The 12,249-nt window shown below is 34.7% G+C and overlaps 2 protein-coding genes across 2 annotated transcripts; one reads left to right on the top strand and one right to left on the bottom strand.

The window, feature by feature from the left end:
- The first annotated feature begins 246 nt into the window (after positions 1-246).
- On the top strand, positions 247-633 carry LOC104107976 (rapid alkalinization factor-like). The gene has a single exon (XM_009616927.4). The coding sequence runs from the start codon at positions 247-249 to the stop codon at positions 631-633; it is 387 nt and encodes a 128-aa protein (XP_009615222.1).
- A 2,356-nt stretch (positions 634-2,989) lies between these two features.
- LOC104107977 (heat shock factor-binding protein-like) lies at positions 2,990-11,288 on the bottom strand. Its single transcript, XM_070186126.1, has 5 exons — positions 11,121-11,288; positions 4,921-4,974; positions 4,299-4,322; positions 4,170-4,212; positions 2,990-3,401 (listed from the first exon to the last, which is right to left on the bottom strand). Exons 1-5 carry the CDS (start codon positions 11,271-11,273, stop codon positions 3,259-3,261), a joined length of 417 nt encoding a protein of 138 aa, XP_070042227.1. The 5' UTR covers positions 11,274-11,288; the 3' UTR covers positions 2,990-3,258.
- Positions 11,289-12,249: the final 961 nt, after the last annotated feature.

Below are 12,249 nucleotides of genomic sequence, written 5' to 3' on the forward strand. Positions count from 1 at the left end.
TAGCCTTTGCATTATTTAGAAGCAAAATGACAAAAATCAGATGGCACTCTCGTTATTATTCCCAATCTGAAAGGTCTTTTTTTTTAAAATCCTTATCCCCACTTATAAATATAGCCCACTCCTTTATTTCTCGTTTTCAACTTATTACTTCTTTATATATTTTTCTCCCTAACTTTTTCCATCAAAGAAACAAAACTTTCTCTAGAAAATTCCTCATTTTCTCAGAAAATCCCAAAACCCACAAAAATGGCGATGGTGAAAGTGAACTCTTTCACCATTCTGTTGATCTCTTCGATTTTCCTCATCGGAGCGGCAGCGGCAGCAGCTACTGGAGCCCACGAGCTCGGCTTTTATCCAATGACGCTGTCCATGACGTCATCGGCTTCATCGATCTATGAGGGTTCGATCGGTGAGTTCTTGGCCGAAAACGGAAGCGACGAGGAGTTTTCGATGGAGTCTGAGAGCACCCGGCGCATATTAGCGTACCGTAGGAGATACATTAGCTACGGTGCGCTGAGCAGGAACAGAGTTCCGTGTTCGAGAAGAGGTGCTTCGTACTACAATTGCCGTCCCGGAGCTCAGGCGAATCCTTACCGACGTGGATGCAGTGCCATCACGCGATGCCGCCGTTGAAAAAAAAGTAAAGTTTGAAATTTACTGTATTTAAATTTTTTTACCGCGCACTGGTAAAAGTTAAAATTCTTTTTGAGGTTTGTACTATTGTGATCTGTTATCGAGGATGGTTTGTGGGTTGTGGCATAAAGTAAGGCTTGTTGTTACTTGTATTTGGGAATTGTGGTAGAGAACATTCTTGTAGTTTGTTGTATGATGTTGTAATATTAATTTATCATTCCACTTAATATATTTATTTGAAATAATGTTTTAGCACTTGGTATTCGTTTTTGTTTTTTGGATGATTAAGTTGAAGTAATTTGTCTTGGCAAGTGAATTTTGAAGTAAATCTAACTGTACTTTTTCTACTGGAAGATTCCTGTCTTGTTCGAAAATGTGCCTTACATTTAGGTTTGTACTTTTTTGAGGTTATGTGAGAACAGTACATGTGTTATGTGTAATATACAACTAATAGCTCTGCTGTTTCCATTTAATTCTCTAATAATTGGCCTACTTAAAAATATCTAGTTCACTACTCCCTTTATCCCAGTTCACGCGTCTACTGTCCAAAAAAATATTACATTTTCTTATTTAGAAATAATTAACTTTAATTTTTTTATTTTATCCTTATTGAGATATGGTCAAAGAAATATTTATAACTAGTTTTAAACCACAAGTTTTAAAAGTCTTTTTTTCTTTCAACTTAATTGCGAGTAAAACACCACCATATAAATTGTTTTAGATTATAAGTTACAAAAGTTTTTCCTTTTTTTATTGCTAGTTAAACACGGCCACAGAAATTGGGTAAGGGAGTGCTATATTGTTTTATTTAGTGGAAGCTTGAGCCCGGATGAACCTTTACCACAATAGGTGGCTAATACCTATCTGGTCCTTAATTTAAGGTTTGATACAACTAAAATATTTTATGTTCATTTTTAAAATTTGGGGGGGTTAAGGAGCTCGTAACATGAGAAAGAGAAAGGAAAAATACTTGTGTGAATCAAAATTTGCAATCCTAGCATCACCAAACTGTATTATTTTCTGAGGCTTCAGTTACTCAAATTTTCTAATTCCATCCAAAGAACTTTCCCTTACTTGCAGGAAAAAGAATGACTTCAAAATACAGCAAGATTGCAAAAAAGAAAGAGAATTAAAATGTCATAATGTTGGCTGTTGAATTCATATTTCATTGAGCCTTATGTATCTTTAAATGAAAATTATGTGAAATTATCTTTTAAGTGAACAAATTGTGTATATATTTCTTTACTAAACTCTAGAAATAATTAACCTATTAAGCCAACCACAACACAATTATCAGTTTTCCGTTTTCAACGGAGAGAGAGACGGTAAGGGAGAACATAGAAATCGATTATCTACATAGTAATAATTCAACTAACATAAATGATGAAAATGTGCAATTCAGCATCAATGCAGGAAGGCATTAAAAATATCTAATTGTGTGTACCTAAAAGAGAGAAGGGAAAGGGGAGAAAGAAAAGAATAAGAGACACTCTCGTATAGTCATAATTTGATTGTTGGGACAAGACGACAAGTGTTGTAATCACATCCTCATCAAAATTTCAAACTTCAACGACTCACGAGTTACTCTCTTTTTTTCCCCCTTACACAGACAAGACATACACAAGTGAATCCTGTCATTGTCATCTTTTATATATCCCATTTACAACTTGGATCCACCCATTTGGCATCTTCCTTTATTCGCACATCCTTTTCTCTACAGTTGTCAACCATCTCTTCCATTTTCACATTTTATCCAAATATTTTTATATAATAGTAGCAAATATAGTTAAAAATTAGAAAGAAAAAAGAATAATTTTAATAGAAATGCAGCACCTAACTAGGAGAAACGAGCACAATCCACCCCTTTCTTCACTCTATTTAAGTACTTTTCTCTGCCCAAATTCACCCCTTTAGAGGTTCATGAACTACTCAAAGCCTCGGGGTAGCAGTAATTTGCTTTATGCTACGTGAAACTATACAAAGGAACAAGAAGATAACTATTTCGCACTCACATTTTACCCACATATTTACTGTGTAACTGCGATCCTTTTGATGGCAATAAGTTAAGAACTAAAATTCTATACAAATTCACAGCAACTTAAACGCAGTAATATAATCCCATCGTCCTTTTAAAGAGAGTAATAGGATATGGCACCAAAACTATTAGTACTAATAAGATACTCATTCACTCTACTTTCTACCTTTCTCTACTCAACCCACACTCACATTATAAAAGGGAAAGAGACGATATTCCGAAGAAGTTGACAAAGAACGACAGCTAGTTCACGGAAGAATAATAACTTCTCTACGTTTAACTATTAGAGATAATAATCAGTAGATTAAAGCAAAAGAGGGCTTTGACAAGAAAACTGGCCCTCGTTTGAAGAGGGCCTAAAATCTCAACAATATAACCCTTCGTTATACACCCTTTAACATACTATCATAAAAGCATAATTTGATAACCAAATCAATGACCAATAGCACACGTCTCTCTTTCCAGAACCAGAGAATCCAGGTACAGAATGCAGCTATCAAAACCAAAAGGCATAACATCCAAAAAAGGATAACACTCTTTTAAAGCTAAACAATTGTTTGATAAACCACCTCGATGTATCGTCAGTTACTTTATGTAGAATCCTCAGCAGATTTTGGTTCATCTTTTGACTTTAGTGTGGCCGAAGGCGATGGAGAACCTTCCTGGCCCATTTCAGTTCTCAAATCGTTGATGCTCTGCTCCAATTCATCAATCCGGTTCCCCATCTCATCAAGTGCAGCATTGTCAAGGACTAAACAGACTTTGTCCAAGTTGATCTCACAAAATGTAGATGCAACATATAACATACTAGAGATAACAACGATCAACACAGACCTATTTAGACCAATTTGACAGGGACACTATATCATGTAGAAATATTCACCATAAACGAAAGAGATAACAGAAAACCAAAAGTGAGATACAAAAGCCAACCTATACACTGATACACATCACCTGCCTTTTCTGCAGTAAGACATTGAAATAAGCAACCCTATCTTGATGTATCAAGTGCAATATCTCTTTCATAAATTTCATGAAACTAAAGAAGGCTAAATTCTGGTTGAGTAACCGAAGTCATACGACCAAATCTTAATGTTACTAATGCAATATCCCTTTCATAGAATTTCATGAAACTAAAGAAGGTTAAATTCTGGTTGAGTACCAGAAGTCATACGACCAAATCTTGATGTCACTAGAGAATTATCCCTGTCATAAATTTCCTGAAACTATAAAGAAGGATAAATTCAGTTTTGATCACCAGAAGTCATACTAACTTAAAAATTAGGAGAAAACAGAGCTGAAGTAGAAAAAGTTGACCCCCTCGAGCCTCACAACTACGGGCACATTTATGGATTCTTGAAATCAAGAGCTGTATGACATGCTACGTACGACCTACTTCACTAGTTAGATGACACCCGTGCAGCGACTAATTAATGTAGATTAGGACCAAGAATCAAATCAGTTACTGGATAACAAGGGACAACAAATAGGAAAAGGATATTTTTTGAGATGATTGATTCAGACATTGTCTGAAACCTGGTTTGCTGCAAAGAGAAAACAATATCAGTTAGAAGATAAATCTGATAAAAACTAGGGAAGAATCCTACTGGTGCAGAGAGAGCAGGCTCACCATTTGCTGAAGAAGATTCTGGACCTGCAAGAGCAGAAAGCAGGTAAGGAAAAGTTAGCTAGCAAAATGGATGTGATTATTTGTGATGTCACATATGACATTAGTTCTAGTGAACAACACAACGATATATAAGGCCAATAAATAAATGGCAGGCACCCAGTGTCTCATATGTCAGCCAGCAAGAATTGCATCAATATGTTGATAAGGTACCTTGGTATCCAGATATGAATAATTATGATCCTCATGGTGTACATAAGAAATTGGGTGGGTAAAGGGCATATAACAAAAAAAGTTTTCTCAATCAAAAAATAAATTGGCTTAGATGTCATTGTCCTGACATCATGGAACCACATTTATTTTAGATAGTTCTTTAAGGGACAGGCTAGCATGTTAGAATTACATTGATGATGAAAAGATCATACTGACAAAAATATTCATTGGAACCAAATGAATCCTTGGGATCTAACTTTAACAAGGAATCACACTTCAGTAACTCAGCGGTTAGCACATTGAGATGGACTAGAAACCTTTCCAGAATGTCATTTAAGTAAATAGTGGAGTGAAGATTCAGTGTTTAACATCAATTGAAAAATCCAGAGTATTATTCATCATAAAAACTTACAAATACAGTCATATCAGCAGTGCTTTGTTTTGTATTATCTGCATCATGCCCGTCCTGCAAAATGATCCAGAAACTATGGGTCATAAGGGAGCAGAAGAAAAGTAGAAAGGTATAAATTAATTGCAGTTTCAACCTCCATATAGCTAAGTCCTTTTAAAATCCAGAAATCTGTATCTCTTATATTTCCACAATAACTAGCTTTCAGCAAGAAGAGCAATCAGAAGTTCTCGGATCACAATATATCTTCTTAACTCTCCCACTCTCAATTAATCAGTCAGATTTTTTGTTACGCTAACATACAAAGATGTGCAGTGAAGAAATTGTCTTATGTCTAACAGAAATGCAAAGGAAAAACCAATTAGCAATATGCATCCTTGTAACTGTTTTCACATAGACCTAGTACTTTATATAGCTCTTTATGATGTCTACAGAAAAGTTATTCTAGACACCCTTTCATATGTAAATCAAAATTTGGTTATAGGCAGCTCTTGACAAACCATGTTGTTTATGCCGATTGCAGTACTATTTTATTTCAATGAACTCAGCAGCAATCAATGGTATATTCAAATTAATGATCGCACTACTTGCTCAGTTTAGTTCATCAACTTTACTGATTGAAGTTCAACTAAACAACCTAAAAAGTTCGCCATGATACTCGTTTTCAAAGTGCACAAAGCTTGAGCTTATGAGTGAAATCACGAAAATCCAAGTTGAATTGGCAAGAACGCAAAATAAGGGCATAAAAGAAGGAAGTGCATTGTAGCCCCCCAAACAACAAGCTATCACCACAACAAAGGTGCCTTATTCTTTTGCAAGTTCCTTAAACAATCGCAAGTGTCCATATTTCTGACTACAAAAGAAAACTATCATCTCTCTCTCCCTAAGTGTGTTCGTTCCCACTTCCTCTTGCACGAAGTCACCACCTAACAAACATCATCACTTGTTTCACATTACTGTATAATTATAAGCCAAACACTATAAAACAGTAGAGTAGTTTTTATTTGTATTAACTAAGCAATGCATGCATCGCAGCCATTATGAAACTGGTAAAAAAATCTTCTAGGCTATTAGCATCTATATAATCCAAAAGAGAAGACATAAAACACCTGATTTTACTCATTCGCAACCATATAATCCAAAAGAGTTAAAGATATAAAACACCTGATTTTACTCTGAAACTCTAGGATAATATATACAAATTCACTTCAATTCAAATTCACTTCAAAGGAAAAACCAATTAGCAATATGCATCCTTGTAACTGTTTTCTCATAGACCTAGTACTTTATATAACTCTTTATGATGTCTACAGAAAAGTTATTCTAGACACACCCTTTCATATGTAAATCAAAATTTGGTTATAGGCAGCTCTTGACAAGCCATGTTGTTTATGCCGATTGCAGTACTATTTTATTTCAATGCACTCGGCAGCAATGGATGGTATATTCAGATTAATGATCGCACCACTTGCTCAGTTTAGTTCTTCAACTTAACTGATTGAAGATCAACTAAACAACCTAAAAAGTTCGCCATGATACTCGTTTTCAAAGTGCACAAAGCTTGAGCTTATGAGTGAAATCACAAAAATCCAAGTTGAATTGGCAAGAACGCAAAATAAGGGCATAAAAGAAGGAAGTGCATTGTAGCCCCCCAAACAACAAGCTATCACCACAACAAAGGTGCCTTATTCTTTTGCAAGTTCCTTAAACAATGGCAAGTGTCCATATTTCTGACTACAAAGAAAACTATCATCTCTCTCTCCCTAAGTATGTTCGTTCCCACTTCCTCTTGCACGAAGTCACCACCTAACAAACACCATCACTTGTTTCACATAACTGTATAATTATAAGCCAAACACTATAAAACAGTAGAGTAGTTTTTATTTGTATTAACAAAGCAATGCATGCATCGCAGCCATTATGAAACTGGTAAAAAAATCTTCTAGGCTATTAGCATCTATATAATCCAAAAGAGAAGACATAAAACACCTTATTTTACTCATTCGCAACCATATAATCCAAAAGAGTTAAAGATATAAAACACCTGATTTTACTCTGAAACTCAGGATAATATCTACAAATTCACTTCAATTCAAATTCACTTCAAAGGAAAAACCAATTAGCAATATGCATCCTTGTAACTGTTTTCACATAGACCTAGTACTTTATATAGCTCTTTATGATGTCTACAGAAAAGTTATTCTAGACACACCCTTTCATATGTAAATCAAAATTTGGTTATAGGCAGCTCTTGACAAACCATGTTGTTTATGCCGATTGCAGTACTATTTTATTTCAATGCACTCGGCAGCAATGGATGGTATATTCAGATTAATGTTCGCACTACTTGCTCAGTTTAGTTCTTCAACTTTACTGATTGAAGATCAACTAAACAACCTAAAAAGTTCGCCATGATACTCGTTTTCAAAGTGCACAAAGCTTGAGCTTATGAGTGAAATCACGAAAATCCAAGTTGAATTGGCAAGAACGCAAAATAAGGGCATAAAAGAAGGAAGTGCATTGTAGCCCCCCAAACAACAAGCTATCACCACAACAAAGGTGCCTTATTCTTTTGCAAGTTCCTTAAACAATCGCAAGTGTCCATATTTCTGACTACAAAAGAAAACTATCATCTCTCTCTCCCTAAGTGTGTTCGTTCCCACTTCCTCTTGCACGAAGTCACCACCTAACAAACACCATCACTTGTTTCACATAACTGTATAATTATAAGCCAAACACTATAAAACAGTAGAGTAGTTTTTATTTGTATTAACAAAGCAATGCATGCATCGCAGCCATTATGAAACTGGTAAAAAAATCTTCTAGGCTATTAGCATCTATATAATCCAAAAGAGAAGACATAAAACACCTTATTTTACTCATTCGCAACCATATAATCCAAAAGAGTTAAAGATATAAAACACCTGATTTTACTCTGAAACTCAGGATAATATCTACAAATTCACTTCAATTCAAATTAACTTCAAAGGAAAAACCAATTAGCAATATGCATCCTTGTAACTGTTTTCACATAGACCTAGTACTTTATATAGCTCTTTATGATGTATACAGAAAAGTTATTCTAGACACACCCTTTCATATGTAAATCAAAATTTGGTTATAGGCAGCTCTTGACAAACCATGTTGCTTATGCCGATTGCAGTACTATTTTATTTTAATGCACTTGGCAGCAATGGATGGTATATTCAGATTAATGATCGCACTACTTGCTCAGTTTAGTTCTTCAACTTTACTGATTGAAGATCAACTAAACAACCTAAAAAGTTCGCCATGATACTCGTTTTCAAAGTGCACAAAGCTTGAGCTTATGAGTGAAATCACGAAAATCCAAGTTGAATTGGCAAGAACGCAAAATAAGGGCATAAAAGAAGGAAGTGCATTGTAGCCCCCCAAACAACAAACTATCACCACAACAAAGGTGCCTTATTCTTTTGCAAGTTCCTTAAACAATCGCAAGTGTCCATATTTCTGACTACAAAAGAAAACTATCATCTCTCTCTCCCTAAGTGTGTTCGTTCCCACGTCCTCTTGCACGAAGTCACCACCTAACAAACACCATCACTTGTTTCACATAACTGTATAATTATAAGCCAAACACTATAAAACAATAGAGTAGTTTTTATTTGTATTAACAAAGCAATGCATGCATCGCAGCCATTATGAAACTGGTAAAAAAATCTTCTAGGCTATTAGCATCTATATAATCCAAAAGAGAAGACATAAAACACTTGATTTTACTCATTCGCAACCATATAATCCAAAAGAGTTAAAGATATAAAACACATGATTTTACTCTGAAACACAGGATAATATCTACAAATTCACTTCAATTCAAATTCACTTCAAAGGATAAACCAATTAGCAATATGCATCTTTGTAACTGTTTTCACATAGACCTAGTACTTTATATAGCTCTTTATGATGTCTACAGAAAAGTTATTCTAGACACACCCTTTCATATGTAAATCAAAATTTGGTTATAGGCAGCTCTTGACAAACCATGTTGTTTATGCCGATTGCAGTACTATTTTATTTCAATGCACTCGGCAGCAATGGATGGTATATTCAGATTAATGATCGCACTACTTGCTCAGTTTAGTTCTTCAACTTTACTGTTTGAAGATCAACTAAACAACATAAAAAGTTCGCCATGATACTCGTTTTCAAAGTGCACAAAGCTTGAGCTTATGAGTGAAATCACGACAATCCAAGTTGAATTGGCAAGAACGCAAAATAAGGGCATAAAAGAAGGAAGTGCATTGTAGCCCCCCAAACAACAAGCTATCACCACAACAAAGGTGCCTTATTCTTTTGCAAGTTCCTTAAACAATCGCAAGTGTCCATATTTCTGACTACAAAAGAAAACTATCATCTCTCTCTCCCTAAGTGTGTTCGTTCCCACTTCCTCTTGCACGAAGTCACCACCTAACAAACACCATCACTTGTTTCACATAACTGTATAATTATAAGCCAAACACTATAAAACAGTAGAGTAGTTTTTATTTGTATTAACAAAGCAATGCATGCATCGCAGCCATTATGAAACTGGTAAAAAAATCTTCTAGGCTATTATCATCTATATAATCCAAAAGAGAAGACATAAAACACCTGATTTTACTCATTCGCAACCATATAATCCAAAAGAGTTAAAGATATAAAACACCTGATTTTACTCTGAAACTCAGGATAATATATACAAATTCACTTCAATTCAAATTCACTTCAAAGGAAAAACCAAATAGCAATATGCATCCTTGTAACTGTTTTCACATAGACCTAGTACTTTATATAGCTCTTTATGATGTCTACAGAAAAGTTATTCTAGACACACCCTTTCATATGTAAATCAAAATTTGGTTATAGGCAGCTCTTGACAAACCATGTTGTTTATGCCGATTGCAGTACTATTTTATTTCAATGCACTCGGCAGCAATGGATGGTATATTCAGATTAATGTTCGCACTACTTGCTCAGTTTAGTTCTTCAACTTTACTGATTGAAGATCAACTAAACAACCTAAAAAGTTCGCCATGATACTCGTTTTCAAAGTGCACAAAGCTTGAGCTTATGAGTGAAATCACGAAAATCCAAGTTGAATTGGCAAGAACGCAAAATAAGGGCATAAAAGAAGGAAATGCATTGTAGCCCCCCAAACAACAAGCTATCACCACAACAAAGGTGCCTTATTCTTTTGCAAGTTCCTTAAACAATCGCAAGTGTCCATATTTCTGACTACAAAAGAAAACTATCATCTCTCTCTCCCTAAGTGTGTTCGTTCCCACTTCCTCTTGCACGAAGTCACCACCTAATAAACATCATCACTTGTTTCACATAACTGTATAATTATAAGCCAAACACTATAAAATAGTAGAGTAGTTTTTATTTGTATTAACAAAGCAATGCAAGCATCGCAGCCATTATGAAACTGGTAAAAAAATCTTCTAGGCTATTAGCATCTATATAATCCAAAAGAGAAGACATAAAACACCTGATTTTACTCATTCGCAACCATATAATCCAAAAGAGTTAAAGATATAAAACACCTGATTTTACTCTGAAACTCAGGATAATATCTACAAATTCACTTCAATTCAAGCTCCCCCCTCCTTTTTTCTTAAAGGATATTCCCTCTCCTTCGTTTTAGCTAGCATTACCACTATTTGGGAGTTCAAACATTTTTTCCAAATTAAAACTTTTTCACAGATTTCACAAATATTTATAATTCTAAAAGTTTGTTACACAGTAACTTATTTAATTAGTTTCTAAATATGTAAAATTTATTTTTAAAAATTATGGAATAAATACAAAACAAAATGGAGACAGAATTTAGTCTGTTTCATTCTGGTACACCGAAGTGAGTATGCAAAATTGAACATTGAACATTTTATCTAAAAATGTTCAAAATTAGATTCTCGTACTCCGAAATGAGCTAGATATGCAAAATTGAACAACGAACATTTGAAATGTAATATGTCCATTGGATAGAAATAAAGAAAACTAAACATTGAAAATTTTATGTTAAAATTGATAATATTCCAACACTTAGATCACGATGCGAAATACATAGCAGAAATCACAAAATTTCACGGATCGATTCATATATAAACCCTAAAATGAGCAAAATTGAGAGTGTGCATTTGTAAAGGTTGAAGATTTGAAGTAATATATGAATGAGCTTTTACCATGTGTTCGGCGAGAGAGAAGCTTCTGGACAATCGCTTTGGAACAGAGAAAAGAGATGGGGAACACAAAATTGTGAGGAGGGTCAAAATTTTGAAACCATATAATTTGAAATTTGAAATGACCAAACTGGGATGGGCCCTAATGGGCTCCATCTCATTCAATAGCCATAGCCAAAGTAATAGGCGTGAGCTAAGAAAATTTTATTTGATTTGGTAGCCAAATTTATTGAATTTCTTTGGTTTTATAGCCAACTTTGTTGAATTTCTTTGAGTTGGTAGCCAATTTTATTAAATTATCAACATTAAAGGGAAAAAAAAAAGAAAAGTGTGTGCAAATTGTCAAATATAATAGGCTTTAGAGAGTGAGGCTTCGGCTATAAAAGGAGAGCTTCAACTCTCATTTTTACACACCAACAAATAGAGAAAGAAATAGTGAGGTTTCACAGATAAGGTTTAAGAAAATAGTCTGTGAAAAAAATAGAGAGTGAGCGATATTGTAGTGAGGTGAGAATATCAAAAGATGGTTATTTATTTTGAGTATTGTAGTGGTCTTTGGAGTATTTTACTCGAACCTACAAAGTGTAAAATTTATTGCTATAGTGATATCAGTTGCTCGTCTCGAGGTCGCGATCTTTTTCCTTATTCAAAGGATTTTTTACGTAAAAATTTTGGTGTCGTTGTCACTCTTTTTCTTGCTAATTACCGTATCTTAATGTTACGTGATTATTCCGCTTCTATTACTGTGAATATTTATTTTTGTAGGGGATTTATTTCCAACAACTGGTATCAGAGCACAGGTTCTGCTCGTTCACAGAAACACTATTCAATGTCGGTAGTACTATACTCGGTGAAAAATAAAAATGTTCGGAGTAAAGTATGAGGTAGCAAAATTTAACGGAGATAGCGTTTTCTCAACATGGCAAAGAAGGATGAGAGATCTGCTCGTCCAACAAGGATTACACAAGGTACTAGATGCTGATGCCAAAATGCCTGATACCATGAAAGCTGAGGATTGGGCTGACTTAGATAAAAAGTGCAATTAGGTTACACTTATCAGATGATGTGGTAAATAACATCATCGATGAATACACCGCACATGGTATTTGGGCAAGGTTGGAAGCCTATACAT

Source organism: Nicotiana tomentosiformis, chromosome 9, assembly GCF_000390325.3.
Source record: "Nicotiana tomentosiformis chromosome 9, ASM39032v3, whole genome shotgun sequence".
Classification (NCBI taxonomy): Eukaryota; Viridiplantae; Streptophyta; class Magnoliopsida; order Solanales; family Solanaceae; genus Nicotiana; species Nicotiana tomentosiformis.